Source organism: Rutilus rutilus (assembly GCF_951802725.1).
Source record: "Rutilus rutilus genome assembly, chromosome: 22".
NCBI lineage: Eukaryota > Metazoa > Chordata > Actinopteri > Cypriniformes > Leuciscidae > Rutilus > Rutilus rutilus.
The window spans coordinates 11,266,221-11,293,369 of record NC_140227.1 but is presented as its reverse complement, the minus strand read 5'-3'; the positions used below and the strand labels follow the sequence as shown (position 1 = coordinate 11,293,369).

The window sequence follows — 27,149 nt, the reverse complement described above, 5'->3', positions numbered from 1 at the left end:
CCGCAGCCGCAGTAACGTCGCTCGGTTTGCTTCATATGAGACCGCTTCGCGATCAAGTCCCGAGGTGGGCATGGCAACACGGCACACTCTGAGTCCCAGTGACTTCGACCTGCCGTCAGACCTTCACCCCGTGGACGAACCTCAGTTTTCTATGGGCTGGAGTGCCCATAGAACGAGTTTCCTGCCATGTTGTTATATCAACAGATGCCTCCACAATGGGCTGGGGCGCCATGTACAATGGACATGCTGCCGCGGGCTCCTGGACAAGACCCCAGCGCCTTTGGCATGTCAATTGCCTCGAGTTGCAGGCTGTACGTCTCGCCCTGCACCGCTTCTGTGCGTTGCTCAGGGGTCAGCACGTATTAGTCCGATCAGACAATACCGCCACAGTAGCGTACATCAACCGACAAGGTGGTCTGCGCTCCCATCGTATGTCGCAACTTGCCCGCCACCTCCTCATATGGAGTCAGAAGCATCTGAGGTCGCTTCGAGCCATTTATATCCCGGGAGACCTGAAGCGTGCAGCCGATCTGTCTCGGTTTCGGCCTCTCGCTGGAGAATGGAGACTCCATCCCCAGTCGGTTCAGCTGATTTGGGATCAGTTCGGGGACGCACAGGTAGATCTGTTTGCCTCCCACGACTCGTCCCACTGCGACCTGTTTTATTCTCTGACCCAGGGCACGCTCGGCACGGATGCACTGGCGCACAGCTGGCCGCGGGGCCTCTGCAAGTATGCGTTTCCCCCAGTGAGCCTTCTTGCACAAACTTTGCGCAAGATCAGGGAGGACGAGGAGCAGGTAATTTTGGTTGCCCCGTATTGGCACAACCGCACCTGGTTCCAAGAACTAGTACTCCTCGCGACAGCACCTCCCTGGCCAATTCCTCTGAGAAAGAACCTGCTTTCTCAGGGACGGGGCTCCCTATGGCACCCTCGTCCCGATCTTTGAAATCTCCATGTGTGGTTCCTGGACGGGACGAGGCCGGTTTGAGTACCCTACCACCAGCGGTGGTGGCTACCATCACTACCGCTAGAGCATCGTGCACGAGACATGCCTATGCGTTGAAGTGGAACCTCTTCGTCAACTGGTGTTCTTCTAAACTTCAAGAACCCACGAAAGGCCCGATCAGTGTCGTGCTTTCCTTCCTGCAAGAAGGGTTGGAGCGAAGGCTGTCTCCCTCCACCCTGAAAGTGTATGGTGCCGCCATTGCCACACATCATGATGCAGTTGATGGTAAGTCCATTGGAAAGCACGACCTGATCATCAGTTTCCTGAGAGGAGCGAGGAGACTGAATCCTCCTCGCCCTCCTCTCGTTCCCTCTTGGGACCTCTCAGTGGTTTTAACTGCTCTGCAGAGTGCTCCCTTTGAGCCTCTGCAATCAGTGGCTCTTAAGTTCCTGTCAATGAAAACAGTGCTCCTGGTTGCATTGGCCTCCATCAAGAGGGTAGGGGACCTGCAGGCATTTTCGGTTGACGAAGCGTTCCTGGAATTTGGACCGGCTAACTCTTACGTGATCCTGAGACCCCGGCCTGGATATGTGCCCAAGGTTCCCACCACACCCTTTCGAGACCAGGTGGTGAACCTGCAAGCGCTGCCCTCGGAGGAGGCAGACCCAGCCTTGGCACTGCTCTGTCCAGTACGCACCCTCCATGCTTACGTAGACAGAACGCAGTGTTTCAGGACTTCAGACCAGCTCTTTGTCAGTCATGGTGGGAAGCTGAAGGGAAAGGCTCTCTCCAAGCAAAGGTTGTCTCACTGGATAGTGGACATTGCTTTGGCTTACCAGCTGCAAGGTCGACCATGCCCCCTTGGTGTGACGGCCCACTCCACCCGGAGTGTGGCATCCTCTTGGGCTCTAGCGCATGGCGCCTCGCTAACAGACATCTGTAGAGCTGCAGGCTGGGCGACACCTAACACGGCCTCTGGGCGACCCCCACGTGTGTAGTCCACTGTAAGCCTCTCTGAGCATGTGTCTTTCCCTCGGCAAGCCACCTTGCCACCCCTGGGTTTGAAATATTCCACCTGCGGCTGGACACCCCAGTGATTCTCAATATGCAGCCCCCTGGGGTCATGTGTATTCCAAGTTCCCCCCTTCGGGCTAGGCATAAGTGCATATTTCCACTGATATATGCTTCCCAGTGTACCTTGGTACCTTGGCATAATTCCAGCAGCCATTAAAAACTGTCCCTTTCATGTTAATGTTGTTTTTTTATTGTTTACATGTTTAAATATTCTGAGAATGCATAGTTTAGTTATAATGTTTAATGTTTAAACTGCAATAAATGCATTAAAACGTTTTTATTGTTTATGCCAAAACAGTGATGTTTACAACTTGTTATACGGCAGAAATGGATTCAGCACCTACAAATCATATAGAAACAACACTTGAAGTACTTTTCCTCAAAAATGCCTACTGCATCTTATCCAGGGCTATTTATCTATTTTGGGACTCGACTATAACATTAAAGAAATATGGCAATAGTTTATGAGGCTGCTGTCCCTTTAAGAATGAATGTACGGATATAGTTACACATCTGGTTTTCTCCCATTTTTCGTTTGCGTAGGACATAACAGACTCTGTTTACATTGAATACTCTATAGTCCAGACGATGGCATTTTGACATAATTGTGTGTAGTTGTGAAAGAGAACTGAATTCGAGATTGCATGCATGTGAGAGGCGGCATCTGTGAGGCAGTGTGTCCATCAGCATGAGCACCGCATTGAGTCCTCGTTCGCGGCTTATTGTGATAAAGGCCATAACTTCAAGTAGCCTAACTTTAAAGTAGTAGCCTACTGCAAAGTTAAAAAAGTGTAACACTTTAGAAAATCGATTTTTGAAATTTGTGAATTGATGCAAATCAGTAGAAGATATAATCTTGATTCATCTATAAATAGATTTTTATAACATTATCATTATAGTTATCATACTTGGTACGAAAAAAAAAAAAAAAAAAAAAAGGTATTCAGGATTGCGATTTGTCAGAATTAGGGTTGGGAACTGAGAACCGGTTCTTATCCAGAACCGTTAGTGTTTTTGAAAAAATACCGGAAGTTTCGGTTCCGAAAACGGTTCTGGTGCGCTGTGTGGGCGAAGTGCTGGGAGCTTATCCTTTAATACAGTGATCTCAAACTCAAATTGGCTGGGGGCCACTGGTGTGAACGAAAGCTCATAGGAGGGCCATTTTAAAATTCAAGCACAACAAGAAAGCGCAATATTTTTCAGGAAATTTACTTCACTTGCTGAAATGTTAGCTCTTATTCAGATTATGTAACTAACATATTTGTGTCATACTTAACAAAAAAATTTAAACATCAGTATATTAAACATATATTTAACAATATATAATATAATTTTAACAGTTAGTGCAACCTTTTTTCCCTTACTTTACTTTAACTTAAATAACTTGTCAAAACATTGCACTGAACTAACAACATTGCAGTGAACTCATGCAATCCCTAAATACATTTGCACACTATTCTATTTCTTGCCAGACACCTGGCAGCGCTTCTGCTCACACAACTGAGCCACGTTTGCCCTGATGGAGGTCACAGTTGAAACCCTGAGTACAGCTTCAAGATGGGCATCACTAAGCCTGGACCTGTACTTGCATTTATTGAAGTTCATATTTGAGAACAATTTCTCACACAGATATGTGCTTCCAAAAAGGCACATTACCCGACTGAACACTTTGGACAGCTCTGGGTAGCATGGAGGTAACTCTCTCAAAAACTGTCCAGTCTTGTCTGCTTTTCCCTGTGCCTCTCTGAATTTAGTTTTTAGGTCACTGTTGCACTGCAAGTCAATAAGCTCCATTTGCAACACACTTGGGACACTCTCCACGTCAGTTGAGAAGGGATCTGCGAACAGCTGGAAAGTGTCACAGTGTGACTTGAAGTCAGCAAAACGCTCATCAAATTCCTCCAGTAGGTTGTCAATAGCAGAAGCATATTCATCACCACTGAATGCTGTGCCCTCCTCCACAAGAGATCTGCATGTAGTGAAATGACTGAGGTTTTTTGCAGAAAGCTGAGTTTTCCACAATCTCAGCTTTGTGGAGAAAGCTTTCACACTTTCATATGCTGCTGTGATGAGCTGACCAGGACCCTGGAGCTTCAAGTTAAGGATGTTCAGCCCCTGTGTTATGTCCACTAAGAATGCAAGGTCCATGACCCATTTAGGATCATCAAATTCAGGAACATCCATTCTGCCATCTTCCATGAATCTCTTCACCTCTGCTCTTAAGTCAAAAAATCTCTTCAGGACATTCCCCCTGCTGAGCCAGCACACCTCAGTAAAGTAAAGTATACATCGCCATATGTTGACTCAATTTCTTCTAAAAAGGCCCGAAACTGGCGGTGCTGTAAACTTCTCGACCTGATGTAATTGACACATTTCAGGACAATAGACATGACATGTTCATATTTCAGGCATTTGCTGCACAGAGCCTGTTGGTGTATAATGCAGTGCAGAACAACTGCTGGATCTGCATTTTCCTCTTCTAACTTTCTTTGTATCAGCGCTACCAGTCCGTTTTTTTTGCCTGTCATAGATGGGGCGCCATCAGTGGTGATGCCCACCAGTCTGTTCCACGGCAAACCAGCGCGCTCAATCGCGTCGCACAGCTGCTGAAATATATTGTTGGCTGTAGTACGGCCATGCATTGGACACAAACTTAACAACTCCTCCGTCACTTCAAATTGTTCATTAATACCCCTGATGAAAATGGCTAGCTGCGCAATGTCTGTTTTGTCTGTGCTTTCGTCAAGCGCCAAAGAGTACGCAGTGAAAAGGGGGGGCCGTAAATGGCCCGCGGGCCGGCAGTTTGAGACCCCTGCTTTAATAGCAACGTCTCACCTCATATTAAAATAGTAATGCATCTGAAAAGCCCTCGCGCTACTCAAATACGTTTTGCGTCAGATATCAACGCAGAGAGAGAGAGAGAGAGAGAAAGAGAGTATTAAAGCTGCACGATTAATCTTTAAAAGATCTCGATTCAAACACCCACGCGATCTTATTCCTAAATTACAAAAACCTCACCCCTTAACATTCTAATCTGTTTGCGCTGTCGTTGACCCACAGAGAGCAGTTGTCAATGTGAAACAGCTTTACAATCACACAGTATCGATATATCTGTTACAGATATTCAAATGATCACAGAAGTAGGCCTAATGAGATAAAAGTTTATAATTCGAGTATAAACACTGATGTCTACGGTAGCAACAAAAATAGAGTAAATCACCTTTTGAAAGTCGCTGCCTTCAAATAACGATTGTATCGATTAGGCTACATCTGATGCTTCAAAACATTCATAAAGACGCAGTCCGTAACTTTTTTTTGTGTTCAGAATTTTACAAAATGTATACAAAGAGCGAGTGCATCATGAATGCCTTTTTTTCAAACCGTGTTTTTGTCTTATCCTGAATTACTACGTTAAGCCTGCAATAAGCGTTTATATTCAAACTATAATTTAGACTGTCGGATCGCAGCTGCTGCGGAGTAGCCCAGTACCTGCGTGACTTGTCATAGACATAAATAGAGAGAAGTAGCTCCGGCAACAATGTTCTTCCGCAAGACGCATGCAGTTCTGTTTATTAACTGCTAGAGCGCTGATTTATCCAGTAATGAAACAAGTAAAGTCTTAATGAATCAATCATTCAAAACGATTTAAAAAATAATCTGTTCTACACACATCTTACATGGGTGTTCAAGCATATTCTACCCCTTATGAGAGGGTATTCTCCACTGCTGGAGATACAATAAGCTAGGAGAGGTCCCAAATTATTCTAGAGAATGCAGACATTTTTATTCTCCTTCAGAAAAAATAATATTTTTTTGCAAAAATTGCTTAATAATATGTTGAATTTGTTGACATTACCAGTCTGTTAAACTCATTTGACAAGTATAAGAAATAAACACAAAAAGGATTGTGGATTTTTCCCTTACTACTATTTTTTATTAGTTGTTTTAATATTTTTTTATTGAATGGGAACCGGAACCGTTTGGCGGAACCGGAATCTGAACCGGAACCGGAAAATTTCTTACGATTCCCAACCCTAGTCAGAATAATAGCTTACTAATATTTCTGAACAGAAAGTTCACCCTCACTACAGTATGTCACAAGTTCAAAAGAGACCATTGAGGTGAATCTCCAAAATACTCATCCTGATAACTTAATTTATGTTGAAAAACAAAAAGTATTCATAAATATAGCTGCAAGAAGTAATTTTTGGGGCCGAGCAAGTCAGAAACAAAGTGACAAACTAAGCAAGCATGGCAGGGATCATCAAGAACAGTAGGATAAAAAGCTTAATATTTTTCAACATCTGCTTCTGCCATCATTTACTCAGGAATATAATTAACTAGTTTAATGAGACAGACTAATGAAAACATTGTAATTATGGTAACAATGGCAATATCATCTCCCTTTTTGTCAAATTGTCATTCAGAGTAACAAACCATGGTCATTCAGCGTAACAGATATTTTTATGCAAAAATGAAACTATATTTATTCTGACCTGTAATTATTAAAATATAAAAAAAGAATATGTGGTCATACTACATTTTATTATATTTTAAATTATATTCACTTCCTTACAAAAACTTCTTGGTGACAAATGGGTAAAGTGGTTTAAAGGATATTAGCAAAGTATAAAGATTTAAAACATTACAATTAATTAGTATTTGGGACTGCACTGTGATCTTTAAATAGAGTCTTCTAATATGTATGGTATGGTATGGTTTACTTTATTGTCCCAATGGGAAATTTGTTTTAGGCTCACAAATACAACCACTGCATCGCCACACATATAAAACATACACAATACATAAATAGAGAAGAGAGGTACACATTTACACCCAAGCAATTGACCTACTGTATACACTGAAAGTGGTTTACATCCTGCCACTCAATACACTGGAAAGTAATTGGAATCAATCCCCTCTATACGCTTGGAGACAGTTGGCATCACACCGCACTATACACTGGAAAATAATCGGCGTCACGCCGCTCTATACGCTGGAAAATAATTGGCATCACGCCACTCTATACACTATAAAATAATAAAACAATCGGCGTCACGCCGCTCTATACGCTGGAAAATAATTGGCATCACGCCACTCTAAACAATGTAAAGTGAATAACATCACCCCACTCTATACACTGAATACTGTAACCTAATTGGCATCACGCCACTCTGTACACTTTAGAGGCACAAAAAAAAAAAAAAAACAGATTTATTATTTGTACTTTATATTATTCAATAACTTAACAGCTGAAGGGATGAATGAGTTCTTGAACCGGTTTAGTCTACAGCTAGGCATTCTTAATCTTCTCCCCGATGGCAACATTACAAACTCAGAGTGCAGGGCATGTGTTGTATCATACAGACTCTTATTTGCCTCCCTCAGTGTAGATTTTTCATATATGTTCTGGAGATAAAGAGGTTCTGTTCTGCCCATGATCTTCATGGCCGTGCGAACAAAACGACCAAGCCTAGATTTCAGATGCACTGTTAAATTACCGTACCAAAGATGTATTCCATAACTGATCACATTCTCCAATACAGCCTGATAAAATAACAACATAATCTTACTACTAACACCATAAAGTCTAAGCCTTCTCAAAAAATACAGTCTTTGTTGTAGCCGAGTGCACAAAGTATCTATATGAACTTGCCATGTAAGAGAACAGTCAACGTAAACACCAAGATATTTTTATGAGGACACTTGTACAATAGGAACATCATGAATATGTATAGGGCTATGGTTGCCGATTGACTTTGGATCAAATATCATCTCCTCAGTTTTCTTCACATTTACAACCAGATGGTTGGCATCACACCACTCTATAAACTGATTAATCTCAGAGCAGTAAGACAAAATATCTTGATCTTTATATAATAAGCTTAGAATAGCAGTATCATCACTAAATTTCACAATATAGTTGTTACTATTATTCCTCACACAACTGTTTGTATACAATGTGAATAGAACTGGGGAGCTAACACACCCTTGCGGGGCTCCTGTACTAATTTCATGAGAATCGGAGATCTTCCCATTAACCCTGACCTGTTGGGTTCTATTCGTTAAAAAAGAAAAATACCATTTAATAATGCAAGGATTTACATCCATCTGTTTTAGTTTCTCCAATAATAAATACGGTTGCAAAGTATTAAAAGCTGAACTAAAATCGATAAAAAGTAGGCGTGCATATGCTTTTGAATCGTCCAGATGTTTAGATACTAGATGGGTGATACTTCCTACTGCATCATCCGTACTCCTGCCCTGTCTGTACGCAAACTGCCATGGATCTAGTTTCGACATTACTTCACTTTTCAATAAGGACACAATGTACTTCTCGAAGCATTTCATTATTATTGATGTCAACGCTACAGGTCTAAAATCATTGTTCTCGGACGGATGTGACTTTTTTGGAATTGGGATAATCACAGCTTTTTTCCAGAGCGCAGGAACTATATGAGAATCCAATGAACGCTGAAAGAGTGTACACAACACTGGAGTAAGTTCTGCAGCACAGGTTTTCAAAAGCTGTGAAGAAATCCCATCAGGTCCCTTGGATTTCTTTGTACATAACTGCTGAAACAATATTTGCACCTTACAACTGTCTACCTGCAGTCTAGTGCCCGTATCATCCGGCAGAGAACCTATCACAAATCTGCATTTATCAGAGAAATCATGAGTTTGAAACCGCAGATAGAAATTATTAAGTTCGTTAGCTTTCTGTAAATCATCACTTGTAATTATAGGTGGTCTATTTGATGCCATATTAGTAACAGCTTTCATTGTATCCCACATTTTTTTCGAATTTGAAGTGGAGAAATTACGCTCAATAACATCTTTCTGTCGTCCCCTTGCATCTTTTAAATGATGATTAAGCTCTTTTTGTATTGATTTCAACCCAGCAAGATCATGGTTCTTAAACGCAGCCTTTTTCCTGTTAATGCAATTCTTAATTTCTTTAGTTATATAAGGTTTGTTGTTTGGATATATAATAACATTCTTTTTAATGAGTACATTGTCCACACAAAAATTGATATATTCCGTTATTGTCTCAGTAGTCATATCAATGTCCATATCATTAAAAACATTCCAATCCGTACAGAGGAAACAACCTTTGAGTCTCTCAGTGGCGTCGTCCGACCATACAGTTACTTCCTTCGTACGTGGTTTACTACGTTTGAGCATAGTCTTGTATGTAGGAATTAGATGGATAGTGTTGTGATCGGAGTTAGCCAGCTGTGGTTTCGCTCTGGCGAACACTATAACACTTGTCGAGGGTTCTGTCCTTTCTCGTCCCGCATTTTATATATTGTTCGAAACCAGGCAAAAACAGTTCAAGCTTGCACTGATTAAAATCACCTAAAATGAATACGGGAGCCTCAGGGGAGCACTGTAGTTGTTGGTGAACACAATCCGCTATACACTCTGCTGCTCTTGCTGCGTTTCCACTAGGAGGGACGTAGGCCGCACAAACAACGACACTACCAAACTCCCTCGGTAGATAAAAAGGTCTCATTTTCAAGCACAGAACTTCAGCATCAGGACAGCAGATTGAGTCTTTAATTGTGTACTGTTTACACCAAGCGTTACTCACGTACACAGCCAGACCGCCACCTCTGATTTTCCCTGACTGTGAAGTCCTGTCTGCCCGTACCAGCGAAAATCCCTCCAGCTCCAGAGCAGCGTCCGGGACATCGCGGTGCAGCCATGTTTCCGTAAACACCATCAAACTTGAAGTGCGATATTCAAAACATGCTTTGGAGTTAGCTCGAAGTTCCTCCATTTTACCATGCAGTGATCTAGCATTGCACAGTAGCATCGATGGTAAAGGTGGTCTATTTCCTCGTCGTCGAAGACGCTGCCGTATTCCGCCTCGTTGGCCTCGTCTCCTATGCCTTCTATTGCGCACAGATGACGATCTCACGCAAACAGGCAGGTTCAAAGGAGGTGTCGCAACATGGCGTAGCGCCAGCAATGCGTCTCTGGTGTAACTGATTGACATCCATGTTGTCACACCTGTGTGTAGTGTCTGGCACCGTGCAAGATATCCCAATCAGTGATGCGCGGGTTGATCCGAAATGAGCGGGTGCCTGCGGTCACCCGCGGTCACCCGCGGTTACCCGCGGTTACGAGTCATCCAAAAATATTTTTAATGATATTCGGGTCGCGGTCGGTCGGGTCGTTTGAAATAAAGATGCCAATTAAACCTTTGTAATTTATATAGTTCTAGACACAATTTTCTATGAATACGTTTTAAATTTAATTTACACTTTATTGGCTGAATAACTGGCGCAAAGATGACACACGAGCTCAGTCTGCAGGTAGAGATGGAGGCGGCAAGAGAAAAGGTGAAGACTGGGGAGTGGAAGCTCCGCAAATACACAAATAGAAAGAGTAAAGTGTGGGAGACATTTGCCGAAATAATGAAAGATGATGACCAAAGTGCTGGCTTTGTCATGTGTAGGCTACTTCTTGCGATGCTATTTACACATTTGATAACCACAAAACTGGCACGACCAACCAGGCACGGCGCCAGGATTCCAGTTTTGGATGGGCCAGACCAATTGTGGGTGGGCCTTAAATTAAAAATGTTAAATAAAAAATAAAATAAAAAATCGTTATCCAATCACTGCTTAACCTAATAAAAAAATATTGACTAATATAGCCTATTGTTATATTATCTGTGCGTATACATAATATAGATTTTAATAGCTTGATGCTCTTTAAATATTGTGTTGCATTGTTAAAGTAAATCCGCGATCGCTCTCCATGGTTCTGACCAAAGAAGAGAGCTTTGTAATCTCCATTATGCATATAGCCTACCTGGGCTGCATTTTCCGATAACATTGTCTCTTAGCGCGCTGCGATAACTTAACTAAAGGTATACTACCACTAAAGGTATATCATTGCTAGGCGTCTTCAGGGCCATCATCCACTCGCGAGGCAGAGGCGCTGAGAGGCAGAGGCGCTGGCGCCTTCCTAGCAACGGCGCTGTTTTTGGTAAAACATGATTTTGACGACTTCATTAAGTTTTTTTTATAGAAAACTCTTTTTAAAAGATTTACGTTTTGTATAAATTGTATCTTAATTTTGATCAATGTTTTATCAATCAATTGCCCGTATTTATTAAATAAGAAGCAAATAGCCTATATAGCAGACAAAATAAGGCGCCGGTACGATCACTGCATGTGAACTGGAGGGCGCCGAAACTCAGCTTGTGCCTCACAGATTTGATATATAGGCTATATATTACAGAAAGCTTGAAATGTCTACTTTTAAACGAAAATATTCAAACCAAAATAAATAGGCGATACTCTCTGATTATGTAGGCTAATCCATATGAAATGTGCATTTCTCTCTGGCGTTCATGGTGAGTCCGCAATCTCCGCATTGTCAACTTCATCTTTGCAGCGACACAGAAAACACCAGTTTATTACTAAACAATTAAATGTCTCCTTGCTAATTTAGACACATTCATAATAACTTTAACCGGTTCTTTGTGGCAAGCTTTATGCGTGCGGTCATTATGCTTATTCCTGTAGGCTAGCCTATTTAAGTAATTAATTTAATATAAAGGGGCGATTTGTCCACGAATGGCTTAAATGAACAACTAGTCGACTAGAAAAAAAATTAGTCGGAGGTGTAATAGCAATTTTTTATCTCACTGGGAAAAACAGCATCACAGGGTTAAGGAACACTCAAAAGGCAAAATTGTAATAAAGAAGAAAAGGCTTTTTATTCTTTGAGGAATCTTTTCGCAACCGCAGCCACCCAGATGTGAAACAGAAAGCCTACTGACATAATAAAACTGAGACATTTTATACAGGTTTCTGACATTCTTGACTCCTCCTTTCCCTAGTCTCTGTAAATTTCCTTAAAGACATCTAGTATGGACTGGTTCTACCCCCCCCCCCTGGGCAGGTCATGCTGTTCTTTGTCCCTGAGAAGCCAAAAGGCCTTCATTTACAATCTAAATGACCTCCTGCTTTCCTCAGGAGGGGCCCTGGGACCCTACTATATGACATCCTGTATTCTTCGACTAAGATTATTTCTCGTGCCTAGGTGTTTGTTATCTCCCCGGGCTATCTAGTTTATTACATCTGCTCTTTCCTACCCCCAATTCAGCTGTTAGAAATGCTTTTACACACATGAAATCAACAAGTTTAAATGAATGGACACAAGAACAATGAATTTTTCATTAACATCTCCCCCCTGTTTATCATTCTCTGATAACCAATAAAATAATAAAAATTCATTTCTATTTTCTAAAATCAATCAAACCCATTTTACTATTAAATCTTTAAGAATAGAATTAATTCAAGTCTTAATTCAAGAACAGTTATACCCTTCATGTATATCAATACTAAGCCCTAATTTGATTCAATCAAATAAGATCGCAAAACTTTTCTTCAACCATTAATTGGTCAACATTTTCTCCAGATATGTTGATCATCTCGTTGCCTCATGGACGTTCCATCTTCACCAATACCGCTTGTCTTGTCGTCTCTTTGGTGTGACCTGTGAAATTTTCAACCTGAAACATATCACCGGATAATTTCTTGCTCATTGAATAGCACTCAGGGTCCTTGTTCCCCTGAAAAACATTCAACCCATGTTGTTCATGTTAACAAAACAATACAGAATCAGTTCTGTTTGGTTCAATCCATCCTGACATCCTGCAAAATGAAAATTTTAAGTTAGGCATTACACAGGGTTAGGCACTGTTTCTTCACTTTGCTCATGCCATGCGCAAAAGTCTGCATCTTCTGTAAAGAAAAACAAATGTTGAGGTTATTGTCACATAGTTTTCTTTTGTCTGCTGTGCTGCCACATCTGCTCTGGCGTTTCCTGTCAAAACAATTCTTGTTATTAGCACACTTAAAATACAAACAATGCACACAATTAAACCCAATGTCCTCCCAACATTTATCTTCCCACCTGTGCGATGGCTTTCAGCAAATGTGAACCCCTTAGTAAACCAGATCTAGCTGGTTAATACAAATAAAGTTCTTCAAATAAACCCCTCCTGGACTTTACTGTCCTCATATACCGATGAGGTCAAAGCTAGATAACCTCTCAGCCTGCTGTGAAGACAATGGGTTTAGCCCTCCCCCCCTGGATTTACTGTTTTCCCACCTGTGAGGCCGAAATGTCTTTGTTTGTGGCCTGAATACAAATTATCCATACTAAAAAGTTCAAAGACTCATCTGACCACTTGTTTTACTGTGCGTTCTCTTGTTCCCGCCATGAGCATATTCATCCTCCTCTTGATGCCCAACACCCATCTCGTGCATAAATCTAACATAATAAAATTCTCTTACTTTTATCAGACGCTTTTATCCAAAGCGACTTACATTTCAAGGTACACATTTACATTCTTATCAATTCTTGCTTTCCCTCGGGAATTGAACCCATGACTTTGGCGTTACAAGCGCTAACGCTCTACTGTTTGAGCTATAGAAAACTGCAATATTTGTTCATATTTATTTGGTAACATTTGTTTGGATAAAGTTTGCTAACCCAAATGTTGTCCTTAAGCCAAATTTCTTTTAGACATCTTTCTCTGCCTCTGAAATAAAAATATTACTTAAAACCACAATTTCATCTTCTTATCAAATTGTTTTAAGGCAATGGCCCCTAAACCCTATTGTTTGGTCTCTTAATCAGCTGTCATCTACGAACATTCTCCAGGTCATCAATTGGTCAGGTCAGGTCGTGTACACTTTGTCAACGTCACTACACTTCGTCAACGTCAGTCGAATAACAATCTTCCCCTTTTTACAAAACATAACTGTTAAGGGCTCTCTGGATAATCTGATATTTACTTAGCCTACTGTACGTGTTTGTTGCTGTCAAATTTATAACTTTTTCTCAACACATGACTGACGGCTATCTACGACTTCACAATTCTAATTTATCAATACTTAAACCTGTCCAGAAAGTAATTCAAATCTACTGCACATCATGAATGACCAAAATAATAATTAACAGACAGAGCTCGATGATCAATCAACTTAAAGCTCATCCTGTTCTGTGTTGCCTTCTCATCAGATTGACTCACAATCCTCAGCTTACTTTTCAAATTTGTCATTCGCCTTAACCCATCTATAATGCTAAAACACTCTTTCCAGAGGTTAATGACAAATTTATACACACTATTCAGACAGAATAGTTGTCCTAAACTAACACATACTGTACAAAACATGAATTCACACTCACACTCTTCCCTGACTATGAACCGCTCATATTTCTTATTAATATCTTTTATCTAAAAGGATTCAAATTTTAAATGACATTTTAACCTTACATTTTCCTGTATCTTTTATCTAATGTTTTTATGGCCTCTTAACCAGTTTCAAAGCATGTCTGTTCATTATCCATCTGATTTTAGAAAAGTCAGCTGGATTGTTTTGGTGCATTATCTTATTTTGCTCCAGCTTTCTTTGGCTGACTGATAACAGAAAGACAGACAGAGTACCATCCTCTTCCTCCACTCAAGCAGTCTCTTTCTCTCTCATTATAAGCAAATAATCTTTTCAACAGCCTCCTAGGACTGTAACTAAAATAATCATAGTCATAGTCAATCCTTAATAGTTCACAAATGTCAAAATACAAATGTTTGACTCAAATTAGAACCGTTACAATAATCTAAAATACATTATGCTATGATCTATTTTTAGTTTAAATACTCAATTCACCTAACCTTCGTTTTTCAGAAATTTCTCTTGACTCATCACAAGCTGTTCTCATCTTTAGCCACCACCATGTCTTATAGTGGTCCTTTGTCATGTCTAAATGATCTACAGGAGTCAGAACTGACACATTAGTTCAGCATCAACACAAATCTCTGTGTTTTCCTTGCTCATCAGGCAACTAACATTACAACTTTTTTTTTTTTTTTTTTTTTTTTTTTTTAAGCTGTCTCCACAACAGATAACCACTAGTTCAATGGTCTCTGCTGGCTCCTGAATGCCCATTCAGATCAGCTCTTAACCTATAATTGTCTTTTCTTCAGGGTGTTGTCCCCTGGCATAGTTGCAGACACTTGTCAGAAAAACAAGCCATTCAATCAACGCGGTTTCTGGTGAGTGGTATATAGAGGAACTCACATTTTCTGGGTCAGACGGCCGTAACTTCTTACAGCTCATCTCGCCTCTCAATGGTTTGCTGATGCTGCTGGCCTCACAGTCACCGCTCAACTCTAATACCTTTCTCACATAAAAAAAAACACCTCCATCAGGAAATGCCCAGTGTTTTTGCGTGACCCTTCTGTCTTAGGTTGTCCTTTTGGCCTAAAAGATCGTACCCGTCGTTGAAGTAATCACTCGTACACACTGGTAACCGCTTTTTCCCATCACAGAATCTGTGACCGTTTTCTTCAACATAATCTGTTGTTTTCTGGAGCTTAGGAAAAGGCACATTCAAGAGTCATCAGAGCCATTCTGACCTAATAGTGTTCACAGGGAGACAGGTTAATAACAACAGTATTTAATCACTTAAATTCATTAATCATCTTAAAGGTAGCAACCTGCTTAGATTATAGTCAGTGAATTTAGATCACAATCGTACATTCAGTGTACTGTTACTTCTGTAGCCGGAGCCATCAGCCCTGTTTTATGGTGGAAGCTAAAATGAGAGCTAAAAGTCTCTGGACCTAAAATAAGCAAGTCCTAAACAGTGTTATTGTAAAGACTTCTAAAGTCATTCAGGTTTACTTCTAAAACATTTACAAATTGTCCTCTAAATTTGTCAAATCTGAACTGCCTGTAGCATGATTTGTTTTAGCTTTTCCGCATCTATGAATCTGTTCAACTGAAACACTGTGCTTTACACAGCCTCAGAAAACAGCTCTCAGCTGACATTGAATGAGAGAGAGACTCTTGAGGCATCAGGACTGGTACACTGCATTCTCATAAACCTTTAACTTCAGACTTTATCTGCCATCTTTTCTTTAACTGTAGCCCATCTTAAGGCATCTTTTCCATAAATTACATGTATTGTAATTTAGACATTACAAATATCCACTCCGAATGAGTCTCTGTTGCACTGAAACTGTGGCAGTTTCAGTTACAGCACATGCCAGATTTAGATAAGCAAACCTGTTTTGGCCAAATCACATTCTTATCTTTTAAAATCAACATTAACAAGCCTTTGTTTAATCAAATGCCTTTTACACATTTTACATTTAGCAACTGTTAATCCTGTAACACTGCTTCTGTTTATTTTATCTTAAAGAAATAATAATTATTCTAGTTCTTAATAACGTTTCAAATTTCATTTCAATTTTATTTTCAATTACCATAATTTAATACCCGACTTCAATGTTTTCTCTAGGAGTTTATCAATCTGCTTCTATGGTTCATACTAACTTTTGAGGCTGCGCTCTCTGCTTGTCATACATTTTATGATTATCACTATAAATCATTCGTTAGATTTGTCTCTCTATATCATCTAAAACCTTATCAAAGCGTTTCATTCAAAACACAATCATCCTTTTAGTGATCGGTACTTTTAAAATATTTTGCAACTCATTTAGCTCATCTGTAATTTTACGTCAACCGGTACTTTTTATAGTTCTTTTCCTTTCAAAAGGAATTCCTTACACTTAATATCTTTCTTAACAACTTTCAAAAGTTCCATCTATCAACTTTCTTTTCTCCTTCATTTACTTTTACAGTCATACAGTGGGCATTTACAGTCACTGAATGACCCAGCTGACTGCAATAAAACACTCTCTGTTATTCTGCCTTTTATCTTTCTAACATCTCCACCCTACTTTACGCCCCTGAAGCAGAGCGTTCCTATTCAGGAAATGCAAACAGAGCCACTGATAAGTTCTCTGCATTTTTCCCCCACTGTCCCAGCTGCAAATTCAATTACAATAGCCGAATCACAATCTTCATCATATTAACACTGATCTACTTTCTAACTCATATTAACACAGACTTTTCTTTACATTTGTGTTAGTTTGGCACTTTCTTTGTTTGGAGCCAGTCAAGTTACTATTTATCTTTCTAATTACAATCAAACTTTTACTAAACATCATCTGCAATTCTCTTCAGAGCGTGAGCAGAACTGCTTACAGCATTTGCTCTCTTTTGTATCAGGACTATTCAGTTACTCTTCATACAGTATAAAGAAATTTAGCATGTCATTAATTTCATTAACACTGGTTTGATAGCTTATTCAAATGATTAGTATGCAGATTCAACTTAATATTATCATTATTCAGTCCCACTTATCTCTACTGTTCCACAGAAACCACAAGATTCCCTAAATCTTGTTCTCGGTCTCTAAATTACACACAGCTATCCTAGATGCTTGCACCTTCAACTCTTGTTACAAAAATATGGCAATCTATTCTTAAATACCCTTGTTTTCATAACATTAATACAATAAAGCACATTCACATCATTATTATTGGCAGAGCATTAATTTTCATAAGCGACACGGAAAATCTAAATATTCTAAACGGGTTTCACAAAGTTTCTGATTAACTTTAGTTACACGTGTCTAGGGAAATTATCTCCAACCCATAATTTCCTTTATAAAACAATATATTTTCCTTAAATGGCTTAATATCAACAAAATATCCAATCTCTGGACATTTTCTAATTTGATATTATCATCAACAACACTGATTACAAAACAAGTATACATTTAACATTCAGAAGCTGGTTTGAACAAGCAAGCGCTGTTGCTGTACTCCCAGCATAGCTGGACCCTTTAGGTTCAAAAGACAATCGTTTTACTTAATGAAACATTCCTTATCCTTATATCATGCCAATCCCTGTTAATCATACTCAACGCCCCATTTCCATCTAAAACTCACCTTTCGTACCATTTCAACTTAATTTGACTTAATCAGGCATTCATAAATAGTTCCATGAACTCTATCGTTCCCTACATGTCAGTTCCTTCTGCATGTGCTCAATCCAACGATTCACTGTCCCCATCAGGAAAAACATCCTATCTTCCCCTACATGTCAGTTCCTTCTGCATCGACTCTGTTCTCTTTTATCTGCTTCTTTCCCATCCAACAATTCACTGTCCGTTCACAGTTTTACACTCATGAACAAACTTCAACAACCCTTTCTGACTAGTAACGGATAAGTTAGCATTTCAGAAAACCCTGTAGGCTACTTTTGTACAATCTCATATGCTCATCATTCACAACACTGCTCAAATCATCAGTCATAGCTTTGCTCAAAGTTTCATCAGCCACACATAAAGATCCTTTACACACGTTTAACACACACACAACAACCATTCTGTTTTCCCTCGTTCTTTTCTATTGATTCTTTTACAACATTGAGTCTTATCTTACTCAAGGTTCCCGCCTCGGGGAAATACATTTACATTTACCACCATAATTATTTCTCTTTTAACAGAAAATTGGTGTATAAAAATGATCTACTTTACTGTTAGATGACCCCATTTTGGCTGAATCTCCCTTCTGGATTTCACAATTTCGACACGTGTCTTACAGTATCTGTCAAACGTCTTCAACAGACCCAATTTTTTTCATTACCCAAAATCGGTCGGGTTTCTGTAATTACGTTCTACTCAAAATTTTCCCATAGGCACTTTCTAGCGCTCGATTAATTTCTGATTCACTTAATTGATTTGATGTGGCTCTTCCGTCCACTTGTACGATGTGGCTCTTCCGTCCACTTGTACGATTGATTTGATGTGGCTCTTCCGTCCACTTGTACGAGATTTCCTCAGGTTACAGAGTTTTTGAGTAAAACTAATTAATCAGCAATTGTGATTATCTGAATCACCTGTGGCACTTCCGTCCACCAACGAGCTTAAGTGTGGTAGATACCGATCCGAATCTGTCAGATCAATTTCTTCCCCAAAAAATGTGTGATTATCTGAATCACCTTTTCGCTCGTACCAAAAGCAAAACTCAGCCAATATGGTTCACGTTCACTCACAATTATCAAATTACACTCAACTTCAATAAAACAATTTGCCGTTTCTTACCCAGATGCTTTTTTCTGTTTCTCCCGCAATCCGCGGATTCTTTATTGTCCTGGTGGGAGCTTCCCCTTCTGGTCCTGAACGCGGTGTTGGCTCTTTCTCTCGTAATCTGTTGAGTTTCTATCTCAAACCGTCGAGGTATGAGACGGCTGCCTGTTGCTGCCGAGGTTGTGCACTTTCCCGTCAAATCCGTTCTCAGGACCAGGAGAAGAAGCGTCCGCACAGGATCCCTCTTCTTGACACCAGCTGTAATAGCAATTTTTTATCTCACTGGGAAAAACAGCATCACAGGGTTAAGGAACACTCAAAAGGCAAAATTGTAATAAAGAAGAAAAGGCTTTTTATTCTTTGAGGAATCTTTTCTCAACCGCAGCCACCCAGATGTGAAACAGAAAGCCTACTGACATAATAAAACTGAGACATTTTATACAGGTTTCTGACATTCTTGACTCCTCCTTTCCCTAGTCTCTGTAAATTTCCTTAAAGACATCTAGTATGGACTGGTTCTACCCCCCCCCCCCCTGGGCAGGTCATGCTGTTCTTTGTCCCTGAGAAGCCAAAAGGCCTTCATTTACAATCTAAATGACCTCCTGCTTTCCTCAGGAGGGGCCCTGGGACCCTACTATATGACATCCTGTATTCTTCGACTAAGATTATTTCTCGTGCCTAGGTGTTTGTTATCTCCCCGGGCTATCTAGTTTATTACATCTGCTCTTTCCTACCCCCAATTCAGCTGTTAGAAATGCTTTTACACACACTCAAATGAAATCAACAAGTTTAAATGAATGGACACAAGAACAATGAATTTTTCATTAACAGAGGCAGCCCTTATTCCACATATTTTCGAACCAGCAGGCAGATGGGTTCGGCGAGCGACCATGAGCGGAGCACAATATTCAGAAATGCGCTCTCCGCTCACGAGCTCTGATCGGAACAAACCCGAACCTCACTGTCTGCTGAACTTGCGCAGAAACATCAAAATAGACATAGCCAGCTTAATTGTTTTTAAAACTAAACATTTAGACTATTTTAGTACAAATTATGAGCTTATATTGACGATTTTTTATAATTCTTGACAAAATTAGAATATTAAGTTATATTAAGAAGCTACGATGAGCATTATAGCTACTTTAAAAAAAAATGCGGGTCAGGAAGCGGGTCGGGTACAATATTTTCTTTTTCGTTTTTTGCGGTCCGAGTTGCGGGCGGGTTAGTTGAAAACGTCGGTCGGGTGCGGTTTGTTTATACATTGACCCGCGCATCACTGATCCCAATACAGCGGCTACTAGACACAGCTGAACGAACATTGTCGTACGGATATCAGCGTTAGAACAATAACGTTAAAATTAAAAATAAAAAGCTAAAAAACGGATAAGAAAAGAACAAACAACAGACGAATGCAGTAGAGTAAGAGCCCGGGTCGCAAGCAGAGCAGCGCCACCGGAAGTTGTGTCACCAAATGATTCTTGTTTTAAATTCTTGTTTTAAATATGCCTAATAAGATATACATATATACATCTGCCTATATAAGCAGCTCGTCTTGCCATAGGTTTCAGATTTATTCTCCTTCAGCGACAACCTTTATCTCTCGTCTATTTTCCAAAAGAAGCCTTCTCGCCGCTGGAAGAGCCCCAGCAGCGTAACAAGCTGAATCAAGCAGACTACAGCGGCAAGCAGCCCGACTGATTGGTGCGCTCCCCAGCCAGCTGACTCGGCGCTGCTACAGCTGTTTCACCATTCCTCTGCGGCTATCCGGTGATTACTATGGGCTTACTCTTTCTGTTCTCTCCGCTGACTCGGCGGCTGAGAATGACGCTCCTCCCCTGCAACTATACCCCTAGCATCTTTTCGCCAGCGTTTGTTTCAAAATGCTGCACCTCTGAGCGCGTCACTTGCCGGGTCCACCTCCGCAAGCCGCATTCATTGAAGACGGACGCTCTCACAAAGAGAGCACAAGTTTCGCCTCGCTGTGTTCACAGCTCCTCCCCTCGTTCTCCGCCATTCTCATTCTCTCAAGCATGAGACGAAGAAACGATGGATCCATAGGGCTGAGTGAACAGGACTTAGTGAGCTCACGCCTCCTATCAGATGAGACAGATGAACATATTCTCGTGTCGCTTGCTGGGCTCGCAGGCCACGTTCATTGAAGACTGACGCTCTCCCTCGGATTCCTCAGTGCTGCCTCCACTTCTAGAGCAAGCATAGCGCTGATGGCTCTACCATGGAAAATTATGTCTCTACCTGTGGCTATCAGGTGAGACTCATTGAGTATATCCCTTTATAAAGAGGATCTTTCGCTGGTGGTTGTTTTACAACTCCACGCCAATGAGCGAGTCACTTGTCAGAGTCTCACCTCGCTGCGCTCACGTTCCGCGGCTCAGCAACAAAATAGGTGCCGAAGTAGAGCCGAATGCCACACCTCCACTCGGTCAAGCGTTACCCATTTAATCTCTATGCTGTAACAGGTACTGTTCTCCCGCCTCAGTGCGAGACGCAGCCTGTAATACTTAAACTATCAGGTCGCCTTTGCAACAAGGTGAACCATGGCTGCATCAGAGCCCTGGCCCCTTGGAAGGACCCCAGCCGTTACTGGACTGGAGTAAACATGGGGTTGGTCCCGAGGAGGAAGGTGGTTACTGCTGACGCTTACAACACGGGTTGGGGAGCTCTGTGCGAGGGCAGGCCGTCTTTTGGCTCCATATCAACTGCCTGGAGATGATGGCGGTTTTTCTGGCCCTCAAAACCTTCCTCCCAGACCTGACAGGGCACCACGTCTTAGTCCGGTCAATAAATATGTCAGTGGTACCCTACAAAAACCCTATGATTAAGGATGTAGCACTGTCTGATCATTTCTGTATTTTCTTTGATATATTGATCTCTCCTGCCACTGAAGCTAGATCTGTCTGTCAAGAAGAGATGCTTAAATGAGAACACTAGTGTCCTATTTATGAAGGCTATATCTTTAACACCAAGCATATCTGCAGACTCTGTTGATTTTCTCCTTGATTCTTTTAACTCAAAAGTTAAAGGTGTAATTGATGATATTGCTCCTGTGAAAGTCAGGAAGAAGAGTGGCAGACAAAAGGCACCTTGGAGAAACTCAACAGCAGTGCAATATATGAAAAGACAATGCAGAAAAGCTGAGCGCATGTGGCGGAAGACAAAACTTGTAGTCCATTATAACATCTACAAAGACAGCCTTCATGCTTTCAATATGGAACTAGGCAAAGCTAGACAGACTTTCTTCTCAAATATTATAAACAGCAATTTAAACAACACACGCACTCTTTTTGCTACTGTAGAGAGACTGACAAACCCCCCAAGCCAGATTCCCAGTGAAGTGCTCTCAGACAGCAAGTGCCGTGAGTTTGCTTCTTTCTTCTCTGAGAAAATCAATAATATCAGAAAGGTGATCAGCACATCCTTGACTTGCGCTGGGGTCAGACAGATCAAACCACCTGAGAAAGTAGTTACTATGTCTGATTTCAAAGAAATTGATGGCAAAATTTTGGAAGAAACCGTACAGCACCTTAAAACATCAACCTGCGCTCTTGACACACTTCCCACATCGTTTTTCAAAAGTGTGTTAAACAGTTTAGAAGCAGATCTTCTAGAAGTGGTAAATGCTTCACTTCTCTCTGGTAGTTTTCCAAACTCCCTAAAAACTGCAGTTGTCAAGCCGCTCCTGAAAAAGAGCAATCTAGATAAGACCATATTAAGCAACTATAGACCGATCTCAAATCTTCCTTTCATAGGTAAGATCATTGAAAAAGTTGTCTTCAATCAGCTGAACAAATTCTTATGCTCGAATGGATACTTTGACAATTTTCAATCTGGTTTCCGACCACACCACAGCACAGAGACAGCGCTCATAAAGATAATAAACGATATTCGCTTAAATACTGACTCAGGCAAATTATCAGTGCTGGTGCTACTCGACCTCAGTGCTGCATTTGACACTGTCGATCACAACATACTTCTGGACAGGCTGGAAAACTGGGTGGGGATTTCTGGGATAGTCCTAAAATGGTTCAGGTCATACTTAGATGGGAGAGGTTATTATGTGAGTATAGGAGACCATAAGTCTGAGTGGACATCCATGACATGCGGAGTCCCTCAAGGCTCAATTCTTGCGCCACTCCTGTTCAACCTGTATATGCTCCCAATGAGCCAAATAATGAGAAAGAACCAAATTGCTTACCACAGCTATGCAGACGACACACAGCTCTACTTAGCCCTATCGCCCAACGATTATAGCCCCATTGACTCCCTGTGCCAATGCATTGATGAAGTCAACAGTTGGATGTGTCAAAACTTTCTTCAGTTAAACAAAGACAAAACTGAAGTCATTGCGTTTGGAAACAAAGATGAAGTTCTCAAGGTGAACGCATACCTTCACTCTAGGGGTCAAACAACCAAAAATCAAGTCAGGAATCTTGGTGTGACACTAGAGTCAGAGCTTAGTTTCAGTAGTCATGTCAAAGCAATAACTAAATCAGCATACTATCATCTGAAAAATATTGCAAGAATTAGATGCTTTGTTTCCAGACAAGACTTAGAGAAACTTGTGCATGCTTTCATCACCAGCAGGGTGGATTATTGTAATGGACTCCTCACTGGCCTTCCCAAAAAGACCATAAGACAGTTGCAGCTCATACAGAACGCTGCTGCCAGGATTCTGAGCAGAACCAGAAAATATGAACATATCACACCAGTCCTCAGGTCTTTACACTGGCTCCCAGTTAAACTTAGGATTGATTTTAAAGTATTATTACTGGTATATAAATCATTCAATGGCCTAGGACCTCAATACATTGCAGATTTGCTCACTGAATATAAACCCAACAGATCACTCAGATCATTAGGATCATATCAGCTAGAAATACCAAGGGTTCACTCTAAGCATGGCGAGTCTGCTTTTAGCTATTATGCCAGCCGCAGCTGGAACCAGCTTCCAGAGGAGATCAGATGTGCTCCTACTGTAGTCACATTCAAATCCAGACTCAAAACACATCTGTTTAGCTATGCATTTACTGAATGAGCACTGTGCCAATGTTCGTCCGACTGTTTGTACTGTATTTTATTTTTTATTTTTCTAAACTGTTTTAATTATTCTTATTTCTTTTTATTATTTTAATTTCTTCTATGTAAAGCACTTTGAATTGCCATTGTGTATGAAATGTGCTATATAAATAAACTTGCCTTGCCAACTTGCCTATGATGTTGGGAACCCTATGATGCCCTATGATGTTCAAATCAAACTCGCATGTTTACCGACCTAAGTGGACTCTGGTCGAGGCCTCGTAAACACGCGAGTTTGATTTGAACATCATACTCTAGGATTCCCCTGCCGTCGGGACATATAAAACGATTAACGTAGCTAAACGTAGACTAATTCAGTGACATAAAAGACCAAACTCTTACCTTATTGGGGATGTAGGCTATACTATATAGGCTACAGGCATACAGATGGACGTTTGATATTCTCAAATTTAGGGACGGTCTCTAAAGACACATACGACATTGGTATACATGTTTCTACCTTCAATAGCATTTGAAGAGAATGACAGTGACAGACACAAATTTGTTGTACATATTTGCACTCATTCTTACATTCACATTTGCAGCACAACATCAATTAGGCGTTTGCAACTTCTCAAATCTGTCACTGCAATTTAAAATCTTTGTGTCTGTAATTGTATTTCTGTGAATGACACTTTACAAATTTGTGACTACTTGTCTGCAACTTTAAATTCATAATACAGGTTTGTGGCTTTTGTCTGCGAGTGCAAATCTCAACATTCTCAACATTGCAAATCTCAACATACAGTCTGTACTTTTTGACAACTCTACTTCCTTGTCTGTTAATTGTCTATTTGTGAAACATGTAATTGCAAAAGAATGTATTAAGCAGTGTTAATTTGTTAAATTAAATTAAAAAAAAACGTTGTTTTTAATCAGGCAAACTGATCATCTGTTTCATCTTATTATTATTCATAATAATAAGCTGTAGCCTCCAACCCGTCTAGGACAACCCCTCTCTCCCCTGTCTCCTTGAACAGGTTTGATCGAGAATGTAAAATGGAAATAACGATAATAAATTCCAACACCGATCAGTACTTTAACTAATAATGTAAAGACTAACTTGTTTTATACTACCAGTAATAAGTAATAACAAACACTGTGTAACTGATGGTGTTAAGGGTTAATAAATGAAAGCGCCGCAATTGACGGCGTTTTCTTTTCAGTTAAATCGCTGTAAAGGATGCCGTTTTAGGTGATAAAGAGCGCCACAATTGACAGCGTTTTTTCGGTCGGTTAAAGAGCCGCAATGGAAGTCCGTTTTAGCTGATAAAGAGCGCCGCAATTGACAGCATTTTCTGGTCAAAGGACGGTGTTTAAGGTGATAAAGAGAATCTGGAAGTTCGACAGTATTGATTATTCTTCTGATTGAACTGAAATATAGCCTAGCACACCTCCCTGCTAGAAATTGTAATTAGGAGCACACAAAGAACAGCTATAATGTCAGGAAATAGGCTACAAGACAATCCTTGTGTATTTGCTGTGACCTACAATGTTTTTGTTTTTTTTTATTCAGCAGCATTCCTTGCTGTAAGGGAGAAATGAATGCATCAGCAAAGTTTAAAAAAAATATACACTTGAACATGACATCATATTGCTTACATGTTAGGCTAAGATCAAAGCAGGGGAAATTGAAATGTACATTACCTATACATTACACTATATTATGCTCAAGGCATGCAGCAAGTAGGCAGTAGCCTATATGCAAACAAGTAAAACAAACATGTTTGTATGGGAAATCTTTTTTTAATCAACAATAAAACCCGACCCACAGCCACTGTAAAAAACAAGTAGGTTTAGCTGAGCTGTTACATGTATTAAAGCTTAATACTCAGTTAAAAAGCATTATGCATAAAGCATTTCCAGCTAGTTAACCAGGCAGTTGCAGATTTGTAAAAGTCATGCCCCAATAGAATAATACAAAACAACTGAAAAGGAGAGAGAGGAATATGTTCTGACCTCGGACTCGGACTCCTGTCGTTAAAAGCAAAGAGAAAGTACTGCCTCGTACGCAATCCACTACGCTACAGAGGCTGCTCTCTGCAAGTGAAAGCTTGCTGGATTGCATAAATGCATAAAACAGTATCTTTATGTTGTTTCTACATTATTTAGGAGATTCAATGTGAAAGTATTACAAGATAAAAATATATTATAAACTTTGTTAGGTGTGATTAATCACAGAAAAATGTGCGATTAATAAGTACACACACATATATATCAGTGGTGTACGATGGTGTTTTAAAATGAGGAGGCAAAGTCCTCACATTTTTTATATACTGTATATCAAATATAAATGTATGTCCGTTACACTTAATTTTCCTGGTTACATAAATATTACATAAAAAAGAGACCAAATACAATTCTATTTTGTATTTTTTGCAATAACTGTAAATTTCTTTTTTTATTTTATTAAAACCAAGTAGAAATATATTTAAGTTAGTGTTTTTACGCATTTTTACATTTTAATTCCAAAATAGCTAAAAGCAGTAACATTTTAAACAATTTATATTATTTGTTGTTTGAACTGATGTTCAGCTTTTATTTTTAATAGTCAACTTAATAGTGACTAATAGTTACGTCATCAAGCTTGTACACACTGGTCACAGACATGAAGATGTACCCTTAATTTCACCAAGCTGAGCTGATTGGTCATTAACCCTCTGGGGACCAAAAACGCGCCCGCGCGTTTTGCTCGTTTTTTTTTTTAGCAATGAAAAATAAACACAAAATGCTCTGTTAATTTTGATCTTTCATTTTCGTGTAATACATCAATCGATCCTGTTCAGTTTCTATTTTTTTTCTGTATACTCACAATAAAAATAAAGTGTTTTGCTTTTTGACAAATAAAGAAAAACTAACATGATGCTATTTCTGCCTTCTCTCTGTCAGTAAACTCCCATTTGAAACGCGTTCGAAAATGATCTATAACTCCGCGAATATTCAGTCAAACAGGGAAACAGACCCACGGGCATAAAGCTTGAGATCGCAGCTTTTAAATGAAGTAATTTATATAAAAAACAAATATTATCAGCTTCTGTAATCTGTATAAAAAGAGAGCGA

At 40.1% G+C, this 27,149-nt stretch overlaps 2 protein-coding genes across 2 annotated transcripts in view; both read left to right on the top strand.

The window, feature by feature from the left end:
- The window catches only part of LOC311282153 (bcl-2-like protein 15), a 62,999-nt gene that overhangs the window by 4,783 nt on the left and 31,067 nt on the right, over positions 1–27,149 (top strand). The gene's annotated exons all lie outside the window — the stretch shown is intronic.
- Positions 665–26,275, top strand: LOC311282151 (uncharacterized protein). The gene is made up of 2 exons (XM_084395775.1): positions 665–11,661; positions 19,829–26,275. Exon 1 carries the CDS (start codon positions 923–925, stop codon positions 1,943–1,945), a length of 1,023 nt encoding a protein of 340 aa, XP_084251901.1. The 5' UTR covers positions 665–922; the 3' UTR covers positions 1,946–11,661; positions 19,829–26,275.

What these genes read in the sequence shown, in the direction of transcription:
- LOC311282151 (XM_084395775.1), top strand. Translation starts at nt 923, where the DNA reads ATGGCACCCTCGTCCCGATCTTTGAAATCTCCATGTGTGGTTCCTGGA.